The 23,096-nt window shown below is 53.0% G+C and overlaps 2 protein-coding genes across 4 annotated transcripts in view; one reads left to right on the top strand and one right to left on the bottom strand.

The window, feature by feature from the left end:
* LOC133361317 (zinc finger protein 91-like) overlaps window positions 1-23,096 on the bottom strand; it is a gene marked incomplete at its 3' end in the record, with an annotated part of 1,159,662 nt that overhangs the window by 842,024 nt on the left and 294,542 nt on the right. The gene's annotated exons all lie outside the window — the stretch shown is intronic.
* Window positions 3,848-23,096, top strand: part of LOC133361254 (uncharacterized) — a 59,435-nt gene continuing 40,186 nt past the window's right edge. For 2 of the 3 annotated variants that reach the window (XM_061580153.1, XM_061580150.1), the window contains exons 1-5: window positions 3,848-4,322; window positions 15,624-15,981; window positions 19,821-19,991; window positions 20,226-20,459; window positions 21,232-22,689. In XM_061580153.1, coding sequence (XP_061436137.1) covers window positions 15,639-15,981; window positions 19,821-19,991; window positions 20,226-20,459; window positions 21,232-22,689 — 2,206 coding nt within the window. In that variant the 5' untranslated portion in view covers window positions 3,848-4,322; window positions 15,624-15,638. Of the gene's footprint in view, window positions 4,323-6,990; window positions 7,452-15,623; window positions 15,982-19,820; window positions 19,992-20,225; window positions 20,460-21,231; window positions 22,690-23,096 lie in introns of those variants that run through there. The other variant, XM_061580152.1, reaches the window with a different exon arrangement.

The following is a 23,096-nucleotide window of genomic DNA, read 5'->3' as shown; positions in this document are numbered from 1 at the left end:
AGAGTATGTTTTTTGTTTGCATTCTGACCACAAGTATTGTGGTTAATGCAGACATGATTCCTTGTAAAAGGTTTCAGTTTGGTGCTTTTAACATCTTACGACCTGTTTTGTTGCCAGAAAAAAGGGGAAAACCTATTCTCATATTCTGGTACTGGTAAAGGAGGTCCCATGATGTAACTGATAACTAATCTATTATGTAATAACAATACCCCCCCCCCTCCTCCGCCTCTGATCTCTGCACCTGATTGGGTTCAATGATGACATCGTCCTGCTCTATTTAAGACCGGAAGCAGGTGGATGGCTTCACTATTCTGGAAAATCGACCGATGATGCTGGATGTAATTACTAGCAAAATGTTGTACTGAAATTGTAAATGTTGTGGATTCACTCTTCAACACGCCGGTGGGCTTAAGTAATAACTATTTGTCGTTTTGTTTACGTGACAAATCCCTGACTGATTGGCCGTGTTGGGTGGTGGAGGGTTTCGACACATTTATACTTAGGTGATCTAACCCAAAAACCTTTATTATGACCTCGATGTGTCCTTACTTTTGAGCCACTCATTACAATATTGAATTTTGTCCTGAATTTTCAGCCACCCAGTACAATTCCCTATGTGTCCTGACTTTAATTCCACCCAGTTCAATACCCCTATGTGTCCTGACCTTTGAGCCACCCAGTACAATATCGATGAGTGTCCTGAATTTTTGGCCACCCAGTACCATCCCCAATGTGTTCGGACTTTTATGCCACCCTAGCAATGCCCCTACGTGTTATTAATTTTGGGCCACCCAATATAACATTACCTCTATGTGTCCCAACCCAGTATAACAAAATCCGTATGCGTCCTGAATTGTCGGCCACTCAATTTAAACCCCTATGTGTCCTGACCTTTAGGCCACTCAATATAACAATACCCCTATGCATCTTGACTAATGGGCCACCCAGTTCAAAATTTGTATGTGTCCTGACTTTTGGGCAACCCAGTGCAATTGTAGTGAGTTCAACTGAGTCGCAGACGTAGACTTGGAGGCAACACATTTATTTAACTCCAACACACGGGGTAACTTCCCCTTAACAGAATAACAACCTATGGTGGTGACCACCAGGCTAACTACAATAGTTACAATGTAACTGCTACTACCAACTGGGATCAACAGCTCGGGTCCGGGTCCACGTGTTGGAGACTCGTTGAACAGAGAACGTAGACGAATGTTTCTTCCAGGATGAACAACAACCCTGGTCCTTCTCGGGACCTGGCTGATATTCTCTGCGGCGTTGCCGGCTCCGCCCTTTCCACGCCCACCTTCCAGAATCCTCGGGAAGGATCTGGGTCCCAACCACGTGACCACCCCTAGCCCCCACTTGGAGCCCCTTTGTAGACTTAACTGGTCACGTGTCCTCCTGGGTCAACCAGAGTGCCATGGCCTTTAGTAACCTCATCCTTTGGCCGGCACTCCCACACCCTGCCCTGTAGGGTTGGCACTGCACGCCAAGCGTGGTGCCATCCAGCGCTATCAATCAGTGCTCACTGGGCCCCTCTAGGGCCGGTACTACACTCAAACCATTGTGGTATCCGCGATGTTGTTGCATCGCACGCCGTGCCTCTCTAGGTCCCGCACTGCATGTTGACATCCTGCGATGTCACTACACAATACTCGTATGTATCCTGAGTTTTGGGCAACCCTGTATAATATCCCTATTTGTCCTGAATTGTTGGCCATCCCGTACACTATCGCGTTGTGTCCTGACTTTTCAGCCATCCTGTATAGCAATTCCCCAATAAGTTTTGATTTCTGGGCCACCCAGTGCAATCCCCTATGTGTCCTGACTTTTGGGCCACCCTGTTAGATATCCCTGTGTGTCCTCACTTTTGGGCCACCCAGTTCAATACTCCTATCTGTCCTGACTTTTGAGCCACCCTGTATAACAATACCCCATGTGTCCTCACGTTTTGGCCACCCCGTATAATAACAATAACCCCATGTGTCCTGGCTTGTTGGCTTCCCTGAGCGAGAGACACACAGAGCGTAGTGGAGAGAGGCAGAGAGAGAGACAGGCAGAGAGATGGAGGAGACAGTGAGAGAGAGAGAGAGGAGCTAGCAACAGAGAGATGAGATAGAGAGGAAGACAGAGAGGAGACAGGGATAGTCAGGGAGATTCAGAGAGGAGACAGTGACAGACAGAAGACAGAGCGCAACAGAGAAATGGAGGAGACCGGGTGGGCGAGAGGGAGGGAGTCACACAGAGAGAGATAAAGAGAGAGGAGACAGTGAGAGAGAGAGAGAGGAATGGAGGAGACTGAGTGAGCGAGAGGGAGAGAGAGAGAGGAGACCCGGAGAGAGGGAGGGAGGAGGGAGACTCAGGGAGGAGAAGGAGACGGGCGAGAGAGAGAGGAGGAGACACGGAGACAGTGAGAGAGAGAGACTCGGGCAGGAGGAGGAGGAGACATTGAGAGAGAGAAGAGAGACAGCGAGAGAGAGAGATGGAGGAGACACGGAGACAATGAGAGAGATACTCAGTGGGGAGACAGAGAGAAACAGAGAGAACCCCAGGAAGAGACTCAGAGAGCCAGGAGACAGAGACATTGAGAGACAGTGAGAGACTCAGAGACAGAGACTTAGAGAACTAGGAGACAGTGAGAGACAGAAAGAGCCTCAGAGTGAGACTCGGTGAACCAGGAGACAGAGACTCAGAGAGCCAGGAGCCAGACAGAGACTCAGAGAGCCAGAGACAGAGACTCAGAGAGCCAGAGACAAACAGAGACTCAGAGAGCCAGAGACAGACAGAGACTCAGAGAGCCAGAGACAGAGAGAGACTCAGAGAGCCAGGAGACAGACAGAATCAGAGAGCCAGGAGACAGAGACTCAGAGAGCCAGGATACAGAGACTCAGAGAGCCAGGAGACAAAGACTCAGAGAGCCAGGAGACAGACAGAGACTCAGAGAACCAGGAGACAGAGAGAGACTCAGAGAGCCAGGAGACAGACAAAGACTCACAGAGCCAGGAGACAGACGACAGAGACTCAGAGAGCCAGGAGACAGATAGAGACTCAGAGAGCCAGAGACAGACAGAGACTCAGAGAGCCAGGAGACAGACAGAGACTCAGGGAGCCAGAGACAGAGACAGAGACTCAGAGAGACAGAGACAGACAGAGACTCAGAGAGCCAGAGACAGACAGAGACTCAGAGAGCCAGAGACAGACAGAGACTCAGAGAGCCAGGAGACGGACAGAGACTCAGAGAGCCAGAGACAGACAGAGACTCAGAGAGCCAGAGACAGACAGAGACTCAGAGAGCCAGGAGACGGACAGAGACTCAGAGAGCCAGAGACAGACAGAGACTCAGAGAGCCAGGAGACAGACAGAGACTCAGAGAGCCAGAGACAGACAGAGACTCAGAGAGCCAGGAGACAGACAGAGACTCAGAGAGCCAGAGACAGACAGAGACTCAGAGAGCCAGGAGACAGACAGAGACTCAGAGAGCCAGGAGACAGACAGAGACTCAGAGAGCCAGAGACAGACAGAGACTCAGATAGCCAGGAGACGGAGACTCAGATAGCCAGGAGACGGAGACTCAGAGAGCCAGGAGACAAACAGAGACTCAGAGAGCCAGAGACAGACAGAGACTCAGAGAGCCAGGAGACAGATAGAGACTCAGAAAGCCAGGAGACAGACAGAGACTCAGAGAGCCAGAGACAGACAGAGACTCAGAGAGCTAGGAGACAGACAGAGACTCAGAGAGCCAGGAGACAGACAGAGACTCAGAGAGTCAGGAGACAGACAGAGACTCAGAGAGCCAGGAGACAGACAGAGACTCAGAGAGTCAGGAGACAGACAGAGACTCAGAGAGACAGAGACAGACAGAGACTCAGAGAGCCAGGAGACAGACAGAGACTCAGAGAGTCAGGAGACAGACAGAGACTCAGAGAGCCAGGAGACAGAGACTCAGAGAGCCAGGAGACAGACAGAGACTCAGAGAGACAGAGACAGACAGAGACTCAGAGAGCCAGAGACAGACAGAGACTCAGAGAGCTAGGAGACAGACAGAGACTCAGAGAGCCAGGAGACAGACAGAGACTCAGAGAGCCAGGAGACGGAACACGCGGAGGAGGTTCCACCGTGACGCTGACAACTCAGCTCCTCCTCCATCTCCTCCTCCATCTCCCCGCTGCTTCTGTCGCGGCTGCTGCTCCCCCTCTCCCCCTCGCCCTCTCTGCTGCTCCTCCTGCTGCTGCTGCTCTCTCTCTGCTCGCCTCGACTCTTGGCCTCAGCAACAACAGTGGCGGCGGCGGCAGCAGCCTGGCCTTGGATTCTCACTCAAGGTGAGGCTATCTCTGCATCCTCACCCAGAAGACTGCTCATCACCACCAACATCACCACGAACATCACCGCCATCACCGGGAACTCCATTACCACCTCTATCATCATCATCACCACCACCAGCAGCAGCCATCATCATCAACCACAGTAACAGCGGTAGCTTGGCCTAGATTCTCACTCAAGGTGAGGCTCTCGCTGCTGATCTGCCAGAAGAGTGCTCACCACCATCACCACCACCAACATCACCACCAACATCACCACCACCAACATCACCACCACCACCACCAGCATGTCCATCATCAGCATCTGCATCATCACCGCCACCATCGTCATCAACAACAGTAACAGCGGTAGCCTGGGCCAGGATTCTCACTCAAGGTGAGGCTATCGCTGCTCCTCACCCAGAAGATTGCTCACCGCCATGATGACCTCCACCAACTTCATCATCAGCATCTCCAGCATCGCTTCCATCGTCACCACCACGACCAGCATCACCACGATCACCAATACCATCACCACCATCATCATCATCACCACCACCACCACAACAATCACCACCATCCGCATCTCCATTAGCACCATCACCATCATCACCACCATCTCCATCATCATCAGCATCATCACCACCTCCATCATCACCAACATCAAAATCATCATCATCATCATCACCACCTCCATCATCACCACCACCATTATCACCACCACTATTATCACTACCACCACAAATATCACCACCACCATCAGCATCACCATGATCAGCAACACTATAAATTTTAAGACCACCACTACCACCATCATCACTATCACCTCCACAATCATGACTATCGCCTCCACCATCACAACCACTATCACCACCCCAACCACCATCATCACCACCATCATAATCATCACCACCATCACCATCGCTACCATCAGTACCACCATCCTTTTCACCATCACCATCACCCCAACCATCATCACCATCATCATCATTGTCACCACCACCACTATCATCATCACCATCATTGCCACCATCACCACCATTATCACCACCACCTCCATCACCACCATTATTACCACCACCATAATCATCACCACCATAATTACCACCATCACCATCATTACCACTACCTCCATCTCCATCATCACCACTTCCATCATCACCATCACCACCATCATCATCATCACCATCTCATCTCCATCATCATCACCACCGCCATCATCATCACCACCACCACCATCATCATCACCACCACCAATCATCAACACCACCACCAACATCATCATCACCACCACCAATCATCAACACCACCAACATCATCAACACCACCACCAACATCATCACCACCATCATCATAAACACCACCACCATCATCAACACCATTATCATCATCACCACCATCAATCACCACCACCTCCATCATCATCATCACCACCACCACCTCCATCATCACCACCATCATCATCACCACCACCATCAATCACCACCACCTCCATCATCATCACCACCACCACCACCTCCATCATCATCATCACCCTCCACCACCTCCATCATAACCAACCACCATCTTCACCACCATCATCACCACCATCATCATCAGCATCAACACCACCACCATCATCAACATCACCACCATCTTCACCAACATCATCGTCACCACCATCTCCATCATCATCATCATCACCACCTCCATCATCATCATCACCACCTCCATCATCATCATCATCACCACCTCCATCATCATCACCACCACCATCATCATCAACACCACCACCATCATCATCATCAACACCACCACCACCTCCATAATCATAACCAACCACCATCTTCACCACCATCATCATCACCACCATCTCCATCATCATCATCACCACCACCATCTCCATCATCATCACCACCACCACCATCAACACCACCACCATCATCAACATCACCACCATCATCATCACCACCATCTCCATCATCATCATCATCACCACCTCCATCATCATCATCACCACCTCCATTATCATCATCACCACCACCACCATCATCAACACCACCACCATCATCATCAACATCACCACCATCATCAACACCAGCACTATTATCATCATCATCACCACCACCACCATCAATCACCACCATCAATCACCACCACCATCAACACCAACATCATCATCAACACCACCACCACCAACATCATCAACACCACCACCAACATCATCATCATCATCAACACCACCACCATCATCATCACCACCATCATCATCATCACCACCATCATCATCACCACCACCACCACCATCATCAACACCACCACCAACATCAACACCACCACCAACATCATCATCATCAACACCACCACCATCATCATCATCAACACCACCATCATCATCATCACCACCACCACCATCATCAACACCAGCACTATTATCATCATCACCACCACCACCACCTCCATCATCACCACCAACACCACAATCTCCATCATCACAATCTCCATCATCACCACCTCCATCATCATCACCACCACCCCCATCACCACCACCCTCATCATCTCCCCCCATCACCACCCCCCCCCACCATCACCCCCCCACCATCACCCCCCCCACCATCACACCCCCCCATCACCCCCCCCATCACCTCACCCCCTCCCATCACCCCCCCCCCCCATCACCACCTCCGTAGTCCCCGTGAGCTGCTGCTGCTGGTTGTGGCTGTCGTGGGGTCTGAGGGGTGCATCGCTGCACGCCTTGTGGAGGTTATTTTCGATGCCAACTCCACGGGCGGCGAAGCTCGCTGGGAGCTTGAGAATTTTTGTTGTAATCGAGCTCGAGGTTAAAACATTTGTTGTTGCCCTGAAATGGTTTTAATGAAGAGGTTGTAAAAAAATAAATAAATTTTATCATCAAGAAGGAGTGGGGCGCGGCGGCCTAGCGCAGGCCTCGTCTAGGCGAGCAGAAGCCTGAGGCCTAGCGCCTCAGGCCTAGGCCGCGCGCCAATCCGTCGCTATAACGCGATAATAATAATAATGCATTTAAATTAGTGCTTTAGTTTGAGGGGAATTTGTCATTCATAATTAGATAATTTTTGTTGCGTGCGGTGTTTAAATTTTTTTTAACTCCCTCTGTTTTAAAATCGCCAAGATGAGCGGAGTCTGAAGTTTCAGGTGAGAGGCGGTGATGGGGATGGTGGTGATGAGGATGGTGATGGTGGTGATGAGGATGGTGATGGGGGTGGTGGTGATGGTGGTGGGGTTGGTGATGGTGGTGGGGTTGGTGATGGTGGTGGGGTTGGTGATGGTGGTGGGGTTGGTGATGGTGGTGGTGATGATGGTGGTGGTGATGGGGATCATGATGGGGGTGGTGATGGTCATGAGGGTGGTGATGGTGGTGGTGATGAGGATGGTGACTGGGATGGTGATGGCGGTGGTGATGGGGGGGTGGTGGTGATGGGGGTGGTGGTGATGATGGGGGTGGTTGTGATGGGGGTGGTGATGGTCATGAGGGTGGTGATGGTGGTGGTGATGTGGATGGTGACTGGGATGGTGATGGGGGTGGTGATGGGGGTGGTGGTGATGATGGGGGTGGTTGTGATGGGGGTGGTGATGGTCATGAGGGTGGTGATGGTGGTGGTGATGAGGATGGTGACTGGGATGGTGATGGGGGTGGTGGTGATGATGGGGGTGGTTGTGATGGGGGTGGTGATGGTCATGAGGGTGGCGATGGTGGTGGTGATGAGGATGGTGACTGTGATGGGGGTGGTGGTGATGATGGGGGTGGTTGTGATGGGGGTGGTGATGGTCATGAGGGTGGTGATGGTGGTGGTGATGAGGATGGTGACTGGGATGGTGATGGGGGTGGTGATGGGGGGGGGGGTGATGATGGGGGTGGTGGTGATGGGGGTGGTGATATGTGTAGGGGGTGGTGGTGATGATGATGGTGGTGGTGGTAGTGGTGATGGTGTTGAAGGGGGTAATGTGGGTGAAGGTGGTGTTGATGGGGATGGTGATGGTGATAGTGATGGGGATGTTGATGGGGATGGTGGTGATGGGGGTGGTAATGGTGGTGATTATAGTGGGGGTGATGGTGGTAGTGAGGATGATGGTGGTGATAGTGATGGGGGTGGTGGAGATGATAGGGATGGTGGTGGTATGGATGGGGGTGATGATGGGGGGTGATGGGGGTGGTGGTGATGGTGGTAATGATGGTGGTGGTGATGGTGATGGAGGGTGGGGATGGTGGTGGTGATGATGGGGGTGGTGATGGAGCAGTTGTGGAGAAAGCGGAGAGTTTCCCATACCTGGGCAGTGTGCTCATGACCGGCTCTGGTTTGACAGCAGAGGTGATGGGAGTGGTCATGGTGGTGGTGATGGGGGTGGTGGTGCGGATGCTGATGGGGGTGGTAATGGTGGTGGTAATGGTGGTGATAATGGCGGTGGTGATGGTGATGAGGGTGGTGATGGTGGTGGTGATGAGGATGGTGACTGGGGTGGTGATGGGGGTGGTGGTGATGGGGGTAGTGATGGGGGTGGGTGTGATGAGGGGGGTGATGGTGGTGGTGGTGGGGGTGGTGATGGGGATGGTGGTGGTGGTGGTGGTGATGGGGGTGATGGGGGTGATGGTGGTGGTGGTGATGGGGGTGGGGGTGGTGGTGATGGGGATGGTGGTGGTGGCGATGGGGGTGGTGGTGGTGATGGGGGTGATGGCGGGGTGGTGGTGATGGTGGTGGGGTTGGTGGTGATGGGGATGGTGGGGGTGGTGGTGATGGGGATGGTGGTAGTGATGGGGGTGGTGGTGGTGGTGGTGATGGGGGTGGTGGTGATGATGGTGGTGGGGGTGATGGTGATGATGGTGATAGTGAAGAAGATGGTGATGGTAGTATTGATGGTGTTGACGGGGGTAATGTGGGTGGTGAAGGTGGTGGTGATGGGGATGGTGATGGAGGTTGTGATGGGGGTGGTGATGGGGATGCTGTTGGGGGTGGTGATGGGGATGCTGTTGGAGGTGATGATGGGGATGGTCGTGGTGGTGATGGCGGTGGTAATGGTGATTATGGTGGTAGTGATAATGATGGGGATGGTGATGGGGATGGTGGTGGTGTTGATGGAGGTGATGATGGGGGTGTTGGTGATGGTGGTCGTGATGATGGTGGTGATATTGATGGGGGTGGTAGAGATGGTGGTGGTAATGGGGCAGTTCTGGAGAGAGTGGAGAGTTTCCGATACCTGGGCAGTGTGCTCATGACCGGCTCCCGTTTGACAGCAGAGGTGATGGGGTGGTCGTGATGGTGATGGTGGTGTGATGGGGATGGTGACTGGGTTGGTGATGGGGGTGATGGTGATCGGGGGGTGGTGGTGGTGATTATGGGCGTGATGGGGTGGTTGTCGTGATGATGGTGGTAATGATAATGGTGGTGGTGATGGGGTTGATGGTGGTGATGGGGGTGATGGTGGTGATAATAATGATGATGGTTGTGATAGTGATGGGGTGGTGATGGGGATAGTGGTGGTGTGGTGGTGGTGATGGTGTTTATGTTGATGGGGTGATGATGGGGGGCGATGGGGGTGGGGATGGTGATGGTGATAACGATGGGGGTGGTTGATGGTGGTGGTGATGGGGCAGTTCTGGAGAGTGGAGAGTTTCCCATACCTGTGCAGTGTCCTCATGACCGGCTTCGGTTTGACAGCAGAGGTCTCACTCTGAATCAGTTGAGCGGCATCTTTTCATGGGTTGCGTAACGCTGTGTGGAAGCTTCCTGGTCTGTCGCTCCACACAAAGCTTCAGATCTTCTCTACGCTTGCGGAATGTGAACCCCCCTAATGGAACATCTTCGCCGGTTAAAAAAATTTAGGCTGGCCTGCCTGCAATCCATCCTGGGTTTAATTAGGCTGGGTTGTGTGAGGAGCTCACAAATCCTTGAAAAATCTGGACAAAGTCCCATCGATGAGCTCCTCCAACAGGCAAGGCTGCTTAGGCTGGGCCATGTAGCCCGCATGCCCAGCCTCCGCATGCCTAACCAGATTTTGTTCGGCTGGATAGAGGGGGCGAAACGGGCGCAACACGGGCTGGAGAAGAAAGGGAGTGATGTGGTACAGGATGATGTGGAGCTGAGTGGACTTGCCCATGACTGGTACCAGCGGTGTCAAGATCGGCCTCTCTGTGGAGGAGGCTCGTGAAGGATGCTTTTGGGCATTTGGAGGCAGTCTCCCTCCAACAACAACGGAGGGGGGAGGAGCGACGCTCCCAACAACGAGCAGAGTGCCGGGTGGCTAAAGCACAGCAAGTTGGCACAGTAGGGGGCACAGGTGATGCATCAGCCACTCATCTCAGTCAGTCGACCCGTGGCACCTGGGTCTGCCCCGTGACCTCCTGCCAGCGGGCGTTCGACACTTCACGTGGCCTCAACGTGCACATAGCCTGGCACAAGCGCCGTGGTGACGTCACCACCACTAAGTGGTGGATGACGGTTGTTGGTGGTGGTTAATAGTGCTGGTGGGGATGGTGGGGATGGTGGTGATTGTGGTGATGGTGGTGATTGTGGTGATGGTGGTGATTGTGGTGATGGTGGTGATGGTGGTAGTGATGATGATGGTGATGCTGATGGTTATGATGATGGTGGGGATGGAGATCGTGGTGGTTATGATGGTGGTGGTGATGGATGATGGGGCTGTTGGTACTGGTGAGGGGGGTGATGGTAGTGATGGTGGAGGTGATGATGGTGGTGATGATGGTGGTGATGGTTTTGATTGTGGTCGTGGTGATGATGCTCATGGTAGTGATTGTGGTGATGATGGTGGTAGTGATGATGATGATGATGGTGGTGGTGATGCTGATGATGGTCATGATGGAGGTGGTGATGATGGTGATTATGGGGGTGATGATGGTGGTAGTGATGTTGATGATGGTAGGTCTCTTTTAGGTGAGTCTGTGGGTTTCTGTGTGGTGAGTCTGTGGGTTTTTGTCTTTTTGTGAGTCTATGGGTATATGTGTGGGGAGTATTGGTCTCTGGTGAGTCTATGGGTCTGGTGAGTCTGGGTCTTTGTGTGGTGTTTGTTTGGTGAGTCTTTGGTTTTCTGTGTGGTTCGTGTGTGGGTATCTGTGTGGTGAGTCTGTGGCCCTCAGAGTGCATCTATGTGTCTCTGGTGATGTTATAGCTCTGTGGTAAGTCTATGGGTCTTTGTCTTTTGTTGAGTCTGTGGGTCTGCGTGGTGAGTCTATGGGTCTCTGTGTGAGTTTGTGGGTATTTTCTTTTGGTGAGTCTGGAGGTATCTGTGTAATGAGTTTGTGGGCCTCTGTATGGTGAGTCTATGGGTCTCTGCAGTGAATTTATGGCTCTCTATGTGGTGAGTATGGATCTTTGTCTTTTGGTGAGTCTATGGGTATCTGTGTGGTGAGTGTGTCTGTGTGTAATGAGTGTGTTTCTGTGTGATTAGTCTGTGGGTCTCTGTGCTTAGTCTGTGGATTTCTGTGTAATGAGTCTGGGTCTCTGTGTGATGAGTCTTCGTGGTATTTGTCTGGTGAGTCTATTCGTCTCTGTGTCGTGAGTGTATGGCCCTGTGTGGTGTGTCTAAGGGTCTCTGTTTGGTGAATCTATGGGTCTCTGGTGAATCTATGGGTCTCTGTTTGGTGAATCTATGGGTGTCTCTGGTGAGACTATGGCTCTGTGGTGAGTCTGTGGGTCCCTGTGTGGTGAGTGTATGGCTCTGTGTGGTGAGTGGTTTTCTGTGTGGTGATTCTATGGGTCTCATTGTGGTGAGTCTATGGCTCTGTGTGGTGAATCTATGGGTTTCTGTGTGGTGAGTGTATGGCTCTGTGTGTTGAGTCTATGGGTTTCTGCGTGGTTGCGTCTGTGGGTCTCTGTGTGTCTCTCTGGTGAGTCTGTGGGTCTGTGTGGTGAGTCTGGGTATCTTGTGTGTCTGTGGGTCTCTCTGTTGAGTCTGTGGGTCTCTCTGTTGAGTCTGTGGGTCTCTGTGTGACTCTATGTGTCTTTGTGAGTCTGTGGGTCTCTGTGTGATGAGTCTATGGATCTATGTAAGGCTTGGTGGTGAGTGGGGCTGTGGGGTGAGTATTTTTTTGTGTGGTGAGTGTGAGATTTTGGGGTTGTGGTTGCTGTGATCGTTGTGATCATCGTGGTAGTGATTGTTGTGATCATGGTGGTTGTTGTGGTTGTGATTTAATTTCTGGTTGTTGTGATAATTTTGGTGGTTTTATTGTTTTTGTGGTGGTTTTCATAGTTGTTGTGATGGTTGTTGTGGTTGTTGTAACCAGGTAAAAACAACCCCCTACTTCTTGACTTAAAGCTTTAGTGACTGCAGGAATTCATATTATTTCGGTCTTTAGGTAAAGTCACATAGGTAGGTTCAAAGAAAATAACAAAAAACTACGACAATTCGATCGCAGCACGTGCATTTGTCATCAGGAAGAAAAAAGAGGTGGGAAAGCTGCTGAGGCAGACTGTTTCAAATGTTTCAAATGGGTATAGCCCAAGTGGGCCGGGCTAGTGATGTTAATGTGAGAGATTAGCACGTTAATGTCAGATCGGAGGCCGATGTCCATGACGAGTTGCACAGGTGGCTATGTTAATGTGAGAGATTAGCATGTTAATGGGAGATCGGAGGGCGATGTCAATGACGAGTTGCACAGGTGGCTATGTTAATGTGAGAGATTAGCATGTTAATGGGAGATCGGAGGGCGATGTCCATGACGAGTTGCACAGGTGGCTATGTTAATGTGAGAGATTAGCATGTTAATGGGAGATCGGAGGGCGATGTTAATGTGAGAGATTGGCATGTTAATGGGAGATCGGAGGGCGATGTCCATGACGAGTTGCACAGGTGGCTATGTTAATGTGAGAGATTAGCATGTTAATGGGAGATCGCAGAGCAGCAACGTCGAGCTCTGCGATCGAGGTGGCTGTGTTCATGTGGGAAATTTAACCCCCCCCCCCTTTTCCTGATGACGACCGCTTGTGTTGCAATCGGAACGTCGTAGTTTTTTGTTATTTTGTTATTTTCTTTGAATCTATCTACGTGACTTTACCGAAAGACCCAATAATTTTTTTAATTTAACCTGTTAATGTAAAATCAGAGAGCCGAAATTAACAACTAACATCGGAAGGTGGTAGGATGGGAACATCGCAGCCAGTTATGGATGGCTTCATGAATGAATCTTTGTTGATAGCCAGTGAAACACGGTAGGACCAATACCTCGGCCGTGGCTGATCATTGTTTTAATGCGGGGGGCTCACACGAAATAGATTTTTCGAAGACGAAGTTACTTTTCAAACCACTGGCTATAAACAAAGATTTGTTCATGAAGCCATCCACATATACAGACACAACTTCAATTGTGAAGATGGGGATAATTCTGAGTAATCATTGGAAGGACGTTATCAACCAGTTTAAGTCGTAGCTGGCTGTGATGTTCCCATCCTACCACCTCGCTCACCGAGCTTGACTTTGCTACTCTGCGATCTCCAAGTAACATGCTAACCTCTCACATTAACATAGCCATCTCCGCGCTCTCGTCGTGGACATCGCCCTCGGATCTTACATTGACATGATAAGTTCTCACAGTAACATAGCCATATCCGATTTAAAGCTTTCGTGACTGCAGGAATTCATATTGTTGGTTCTTTCGGTAAAGTCACGTAGAAGGGAAATAATACGTGACTTTACCGAAAGAACCAAGAATATGTCGAGCCACATCCGTGCCCTCGTTGTGGAGGCCGCTCTCCGATCTGACATTAACATGCTAATGTCTCACATTAACATCGCTAGCCCCGCACACTTCGTATATGACCCTTGGGCTACACCCATTTTAAACCTTTAAAACATCCTGCCTCAGCAGCTTTCCCCCTCTTTTTTCTTCCTATTGACGAATGCTTGTGTTGCGATCGAAACGTCGTTGTTTTTTTTTTATTTAAAGCTTTCGTGACTGCAGGGATTCATCTTCTTGGTTCTTTCGGTAAAGTCACGTAGAAGGTAAATAATAAAATAATAAAAATAAAATACAATTCTCACGACGTTTCGGCTCAACGCAAGCAGCCGTCCTCAGGTGAAGAACAGGTCTGAGCAACCGTCCTCTTCAACGTAAGCAGGACGGCTGCTGACGTTGTGGCCGAAACGTCGTGAGAATTGTATTTTATTATGTAGAATTTTTATTATTTTATTATTTACCTTCTACGTGACTTTACCGAAAGAACCAAGAAGATCGTAGTTTTTTGTTATTTTTTATATTTTTTTTACGTGACGTTACCGAAAGACCCAAAGAATATGAACCCCCCTACCTCCTCGGTCGTGCCGGATGGTCATTGTGGTGGATGTAAGCAAAGTCACGGAGAGAAGGCCAATTCAATCGACTGTTCCCCTCATGGCTCTCGCAGCCACCACAGTGGCCAACGGGCCTCTGGATGGGTGTGAGAGACTGGTAACACCTCCAACTTCAATTTAATGACCACAAAAACACGTGCAAAATATCAAACTAAGCTTGTGAGGTAGGCTCTGGGGGAACCCACTAGACTCAATCTCTACCCTTGGGGTTCCTCCAAAAAAGGCAAAAAAAAAAACACTGCGAGTGGATTTTTAGAATGCTCACTGCGGTGCAGAGGCTGCCACTCCCCTGTTGGATGCTAGACCGGTACTGCCTGGATCTCTGTGGCATTACAGGAGGTCCGGTGGACTGACTGGCTCCAGTCACCATGAGGGGTGGATGGTCCTTTACTTGGGGCAGGAGACTGCCAAACAGCAGGCAGTGGCTCTTCTGAACAAAACAATGAAGGGGGCGTGGGAGTATGGCGGTGAGGTGTGGGAGGCTGTAAGCCCCAGGCTTCTGTGGGCTCGCCTTCCCATTAATGGGAGGCGAGGAATGGTAGTGATTGCTTATGGCCCCATCGAAGATGAACATCAGGCAAGCTCGATAAGTCAGAAGCATTCTGAAACTAAACTTTTTATTTTAGCAGGTAAGGCTCACTGAGTTATTTAGCATTTTTCCAGAAGCAACCTGGCCACAACAAAGTAGTTTACCATGTGGAAATGTATATCAACCAAGTACTCTTAAATGCACATTTTTAAATGTAGTGGGAGAAACCGGAGGACCTGGATAAAATTCCACTGGACTGCGGGCAGCACATGCAAACTCCAAATATTCAGACGTTGAGGTTGGGATCGACACCACAATCTCCTGGTTACCAGGTGAGGTAGTTAATATCTCCAAGCCACCTTGGCACTAGCTAAAGTGGCGCCTCAGGATAGTTGTTGGTGTGATCGTTGTTGGTATGATTGTTGTTGTGATCGTGGTGATTGTTGTTGGTGTGGCTGTTGTTGTTGGAATGGCACCAGGACGCTGACTGAGTCATGCTGGACGATGACCCGTCATGTGACCTGTCACATGACCCCACCTCGTCATCCACCACCACCACCTCCTCCTCCGCTCGCTCCACGCGAAGCTCACAGGAAGTGACATCACAGCGGCCACGGGGACAGGAAGTGACCTCACAGCTGCGCCGGTCACAGGAAGTAACATCATCGCATCGGCGGGGAAAGGAAGTAACATCACAACAGCGGGGACAGGAAGTGACATCACAGCGCGGACAAGAAGTGACCTCTCAGCGGCGCCAGGGACAGGAAGTGGCGTTCCTGGCGGGGAGAGAGGCGGAGGGGGAAGGGGAGGAGCCGTGCTTCTACGAAACGGTGGAAGGTGAGAGGGAGAGACGTAGAGAGAGACCCACAGACTCGTCACACAGAGACCCATAGACTCACCACACAGATCCATAGACTAACCACACAGATACCCATAGACTCACCACACAGACCCATAGATTTACCACACACATCCACAGACTCACCACACAGAGACCCCCACAGACTCACCACACAAAGACCCAAACTCACCACACAGACCCACAGACTCATCACACAGAGATCCATAGACTAACCACACAGATACCCATAGACTCGCCACACAGACCCATAGATTCACCACACACACCCACAGACTCACCATACAGAGACCCAGAGACTCACCACACAAAGACCCGAACTCACCACACAGACCCACAGACTCATCACACAGAGACCCATAGATTTACCACACAGAGACCCGCAGACTCACCACACAGATCCACAGACTCATCACACAGAGACTCCAGCTCACCACACAGAGACCCGTACTGTATTGGGAGTGTGTATGTGAGTGTGTTAGGAGTGTTAGTGTGTATGTGTGTTAGAGGGTACAAGAGGAGAGAGATCCGTTAGGGCGTCTGTGGGTTTGGAGTGTGTGGTTGTTATGAGGCTGTGTGTACATAGTGTGTATGGGAGTGTGTTAATCTTGTCCTGGAGGCCCCGGGGGGACAGATGTCTATGATGTTTCCTGGTCAAACGCCATTGGGCGGAGCCAGGAGACTGGACACCCACCCTCGGAGTTCCTCCAGAAACGGCAAAAAGCCACTGCGGGTGGCCACGTGGAAGGTTCGCATGCTCACCCCGGAGGAGAGGCTGCCACTCCTCTGTCAGGAGCTGACCAGTACTGCCTGTACCTCTGTGGAATACAGGAGGTCTGGTGGACTGATTCTGGCTCCATTCACCATTAGGGGTGGCTATTCATCTGAACAAAAGAATGAAGGTTGTGTTGTGGGAGCTGTAATACACAGGCTACTGTGAGTTTCTTGCGCCTCCACCGGAGATCAACATCAGTGGAGGGATGCAGGCAAGGCCAGTGAGTCAGACACCTATGACCTCCTGTCCCAGGTGCTAGCTAAAGTGACCCATCGGGATAGAGTCATGTTGGGTGACTTTAATCCCTGAGTTGGTCTTGACGCTGGCACCTGGGCTGCAGTGTGCAAGCCATTGGCTTGTAATTACCATTACGATCTTCAAACATAGGCGCATCGACAAGAAATCGTGGATGAACGCAGGGTCTAAAGAATAACATCTGTTGGACTATATAGTGACGGAACAGCGGATGATGCAGGCTAATGTCCTTGACACCAGGACCTACCATGGAGCTGATCTGACCACTGACTATCGACTTGTCATCGGTAAAATGCGCCTGCCACTCTTCCACTCCGGTGGTGGGTGTACACAAGGGACCCCATTCAAACCCTTAGTGGCCTGGTCTCTGCTAGCTGATGAAAGTTGCAAACGAGAATTGCATCATCACTTGTGGCTGGGTTTGGCATCGTCCCCCACTCCTGATGTCGAGGGGAAATGGGCAAGGTTTAGGACTGGTTCATGCAGCTGCAATGACTTCTTGGTACATGGTCCAGACTCTCCCCAGAGACCCTGGCTGAAGGAGGTGTTCCGGCTGACTGAAAAAAGTGACAGTCCCACTCCCAATGTCTGCAGCCTTCGCTCAGAGGTTTGGAGAGGCCGTGCAGCACTGCGAGGATGAGTGGTGGGCGCGGGTTGCTGAGAAGATGGAATCTGCCTCAATTGCCCACTATCACAAATGACTCTAATTCCATCAAAAAAGTAACTTTCAGTTTCTCACCTACAACCATCCATAATAGAAAGAATGGTGATCAGATCTCTGACCCCAGGAATTGGTCTGCAGGTTTGCTGAGCATTTCTTTGAGGTCTTGGGGGAGGGGTAATCCCTCTGACTAGAAAACATCATGGGACAAAGTAGGGATGACCTTGCTGAGGCTGCGATGCCTCAAATATTGGAATAAGTTGTCACCCCCCTGTAAGTGATTGGCTGAAGTGCCATCTATTGAGGAAGTACTGAAGGCGAGTCTGAGACCAGGAAAAGTGCCGGGCAGAGATGATCTCCCAAGTGAACTGCTGAGCCAAGGCAGCCTCTGCGTGCAGACTGCCCTACATGACATCATAATTACAGTCTGGACCACTGGACGGGTTCCGCAGGAATGTATGTATGTCCTGGTGTTCCCCCTCTTTAAGAAAGGGAACCTTAGAGACTGTTACTACATAAAGGGCTTCTCCCTCCTCAGTATGCCGGGAAAGGTCCTGGCAAGGATTATTCAACATCGCCTTGCCTGGAACGCTGAGGAGACGCTTGCGGAGATCCCAATGTTTTTTTAGGCTAGGGCGGTCCTTCACAGTTGCCATATTCTATGTCAGTCTGTTTTCGCAAAGGTGTAACCTTGACCTGGGCAAGGCCTATGATACCATCAATAGCCCTGGGTTCTCGGTTGTTCTTCGTGCTTTCAAAATCCCTGACTTTGCTCACAATCGTTATGTGCCTTCATGGTGATGGGCAGGCCTGGTTAAAACTGCGTGGTCGGGAGTCGGAGCCATTCACTGTTTGTGTGCGAAAGGGATGTCGTCTGGCATCTACTTTATTTAACATATTTTTTATCACAGTTTGAGAAGCCTTCCTTGGCTGTACCGGAGGAATTTTCATTTGGCACAGATACAATGGGAGGCTGATCGATGCCCGGGTGCGGTCAAGGGTTGGCTCCCTATTGGTCAACCATATTATGTATGCTGATGATCTGGTGATTGTAGCTCACTCAGTGGAGGAGTTGGAGGTGCTGCCATTTGACCTGGAATGTATTACTAAGAGGTGGGGCCTTACCATCAGCCCCTCTGAAAATAAGCACCTGCCTGGGTATTTTGTGGCATCAAACACTCCACCCCTCAAATCCCCATTGGTGACGGGGTAGTTTCTTGTAACCAGCTCCTATTTAACAGCAGAGGTCTCACTCCAAATCACTCGAGCAGCTTCATCTTTAAATCGGCTTCGTAACGCTTAGTGAAAGCTACTTGTTCTGTCGCTCCACACGAAACTTCAGGTATTCTTGCCCACAGTCATTCCCTCCCTTCTCTATGCATGCGAAATCTAGACCCCTAAAATGGAATATCTGTGCCGTCTAGAAACATTCAGGCTGTCCTGTCTTGATCCATTTTGGGTTCAATCAGGCTGGAATGTGCGAGGAGCTGACAAATACTTGAAAGATCTAGGTACTTTGCCATCGGTGAGCTCCTCCCACAGGCATGACTGCAGTGGCTGGGCCATGTAGGTCACATGCCTAGCCAACGCATGCCCAAGCAGCTTCTGTTTGGCAGGATAGAGGGGGATAAACAGGTATTACACGAGTTAGATAAGAGATTAACTGATACGGTACAGCAGGATGTGGAACTGACCAACGGTGTCAAGATCGGCCTCTGTGGAGAAGGCTCGTGAAGGACGCTACTAGCAGAGCGCGGGGTGGATAAAATGCAGAAAGTTGGCACAGTTGGTATATCTACTAGTCATCTCAGTCAGCCAACCCATTTCACCTGGATCTGTTGCCAGAGGGCTTTCGACACTTCACGTGGCCTTAAAGTGCACTTAACCTGGCACAAGCGCCATGGTGACGTCACCAGAGTTTAGTGGCGAATGGCGGTTGTTGTGTTGTCACTGTGTGCGTGTGCTGCACATGGCTGGACATGGTGCTGGCCACCCACCCCCTCGTGTGCCACAGTGCCCCGGCCTTCACAGGCGCCGCTACTCACTACTAACAGCACTTGCCCCAACAGTCCGTGTTTAGGCTACGCGGGGGAACCTTTGTCTGTGTCTTTTGTGCGCGCCTGTAGGAGGAGTGCGCCTGTTCCGCTGCCGCCTGTGCCCCTACAGCAGCCCGCGGAGGTCGTACCTCCCCACGCACAACCTGACGCACACCCAGCAGAACCCCTTCTCCTGCAGCCTCTGTCCCTACGAGTGCAAGTCCAAGCAGCAGCTGGACACGCACGCCATGAAACACTCGGGTGAGACGAGGCTCCGGAAATGCTCACACTTCGAAACGCTCGCACGCTCAAGCTCGCACTCTCGCACGGCTTATGGGCCCCCTACGGGTGAGGGACGATGAACAACGACGCTCCAAAACGCTTCTCTGAAATGCTCAGAAACACCTTGACACAATCTTGATTTGAAGCTTGACACAGTTCTAACCAATACTCTGAACCACACTTGCTGTGAAAACTGCTCCCTCCCTCCCCCAGGCCTGCGCCCCTTCAAGTGCCCGCACTGCGAGTACGCGACGTTCGCCCGGAGCCACTTGCGCCAGCACCTCGCCCGCTTCCACCACCACCACCCCTCCCCCTCCCCCCCACTCTTGACCCTTTCCCGTAGGGGAGGGGCTCGGCGTGCCCGCTCCCGAGGTGGTGGGGGAGGAGCGGGGGGAGGGGCGGGGGAGTCCCTTGCCCTGCTCCAGCACGGCAGAGCCAGGGGCCACGGTGAGTGGGAGAGGGGAGGGGGAGGCAGGAGCCAATTACTGTGAAGTGATAAGTGAGGGTGACTGGGAGCCACGGGGAGCCACGCAGAGACTCCAGGAGTCACGTGGAGACGCGGGGAGCCACGGGGAGCCACGGGGGGGGGGGGGGGGGGGGGGCACGGGGAGACACGGGAAGACACGCGGAGATTCTAGGAGTCACGTGGAGACGCGGGGAGCCACGGGGAGGGGGCACGTGGAGACGCAGGGAGCCACGGTGAGCCACGGGGGGGGGGGGGGGACACGGGGAGCCACGGAGAGACACGGGGGGGGGGTACGGGGAGACACGGGGGGGGCACGGGGAGACACAGGGAGACACGGGGAGACACGGGGAGACACGGGGAGGCACGGGGAGACACGGGGGGAGGGCACGGGGAGACACGGGGAGACACGGGGAGGCACGGGGAGACACAGGGAGACACGGGGAGACACGGGGAGACACGGGGAGGCACGGGGAGGCACGGGGAGACACAGGGAGACACGGGGAGACGTGGGGTGACTCGGGGAGATGTGGGGAGATGCACGGAGACGCGAGGACACTCGGGGAGACCCGGTGCGCCACGAGGAGACGTCGGATGAAAGGAAGTAGCCAACCTCCCATGAGGAAGAAGTGAGCAGAGAGATGCTCAGAGGAGGGAGAAGGGGGGAGGAAGTGGAGATACAGACCGCTTAACCCCCTTCTCACCTCCCCCCCTCCCTCCCCACCCCCCCCCTTCTCCCCTCCCTCGACCCCCCAGGAGTAGTAGGAGGCATGAGCCCCCCACCAGCACCACAGCCACCCAGGCTGCCCCCCCGGGTCCTCTGCTGCTCCCGCTGCCCCTACCGCACCTCGCGGCGGGACCGGCTCCTCCTGCACCAGACTCGTCGTCATGGCAACCACCACGACCACCCGACCACCATCACGACCGCCGCAACAACAACAGCAACAACCAACAATGACAGCAAATCCTCTGGAGGAGGTGGAGGAGATTTAGGAGGGAGATTTAGTGGAGGAGGAGGTGGAGGGGGTGGAGGAGGTGGTGGAGGGAGCTCCCTGCTCCGAGCTGCGCTAACCGCTGTCCCCTCGGCCGCCGCCTCCTCCTCGCCTCTCCGTATTAACCTGGGATCACTGCTCAAAGGCAGGCGGGCACCCTCCATGGGTCGGGGCTCTCGGACGAGGCCACGGCCACCACCGCCGACGACCACGAGGAGGAGGAGGCCCTCGCAGGAGGAGGTAGAGGGAGATCTGGAGGACGTGGAGGGAGATCTTGGAGATCCAGAGGAGGTGGGTGTCCTGGACGATCTGGAGAAGGCGGAGGCCCAGGAAGATCTGGAAGGGGAGGAGGAGGCCCACGCTGACCGAGGAGATCTGGAGGACAACTCTCACAGTGACCTGGGGGAGGCGGATCACTTCAAGTCGCCAGGACACCTGGCCGCCGTGACATCGGAACCCCTCAACGGAGACTCTGGGACCACCGCCTCAACCACCACCGCCCTCTCAACCGATGCTGCCGACAGCGACCGCTGCTCCACCACCACCGCCACCTCTGCTGGTCCCGCATCACCACCGCCGCCACCACCGCCTCAACCGCCGCCACCGCCGCCACCGCCTCAGTCGCCGGCGTTGGGCGGACGCAAGGTGCCCCCTTTGCGCCAAGCCAAGTCCCGGGCCTCCTTCAGCCGCCCGTCCCCGTTCCCTCCGCAGGCGGCCGAGGGCCCCGCCTTCCGGCGGGCCGCGGGAGGGCACTACCAGTGCCTGCAGTGCCCCTTCCTCACCGCCCACCGTCGCTCCATCTCACGCCACGTCCTCAACATCCACACGGGGGGCGCCCGACGTCAGCCCGGCGGTGGCGGAGGCGGCAGCGGCGGCGGGGGGCCGTCGGCATCATCCGGCGCCGGCGGGCGTCGGAGGAGCAGGGGGGGTAAGGACGGCGGGCCAGATTTTAACACCCCGGGAACTCGGCCCGCCCAGGGCTTCTCCTGCCAGCGCTGTGACTTCCGCTGCGCCACAGCCTACTCCTTCGTGCTGCACGTGCAGGCTCACCGGGGCAGCGGCGGGGGGGCAGGGACCGGCACAACGGGCGGCGGAGGGACGGGGACGGGCCCCGGGACCCCCGTGGATGGAGGGGCGGACGACGGGGCCGGCGGGCAGAGGAAGACGCCGGCCCGGAGGTTGCGCTGCGCGTGCTGCGACTACCGGAGCCACTCGGTCAAGGGTGAGTGAGAGGGGAGCGAGCCTCTCTGTTGCGTCTCTCTCTGTTTCTCGCTTCCTGTCTTTTTGTCTCCCCGCATCTCTCCGCGTCTACCTCACTTCTTGTTCACGGGAGTTGGCTGCTTCCACCTTTCTCTAAGGTTTCTCCCCCGTGTCTCTCCTCGCATCTCCCCACAACTCCCCGTGGCTCCCCGCATCTTTGCGTTTCTTCCTCTCTTCATATTCACTAGTTCACCGTGGAGACATCTGCTTGAAAGTCCTGAGCTACTCATTAACAATCAAGTAATTCGAGCTGCTGCTGTTGCTTGTAAAACTAACGAACACCATGCGGGGGGCTTGCATTCGCTGTCTTCACCGCTGTCAGAATTATTTTCTGAGCTTTCGGTCTGCTACACTGTGGGGTCACTTTGC

This window comes from Lethenteron reissneri, chromosome 72, assembly GCF_015708825.2.
Source record: "Lethenteron reissneri isolate LAM-NWPU_2019-01 chromosome 72, ASM1570882v1, whole genome shotgun sequence".
NCBI lineage: Eukaryota > Metazoa > Chordata > Hyperoartia > Petromyzontiformes > Petromyzontidae > Lethenteron > Lethenteron reissneri.
Note: the sequence above shows the minus strand (reverse complement) of the source record. Positions and strands in the feature narration are given on the sequence as shown.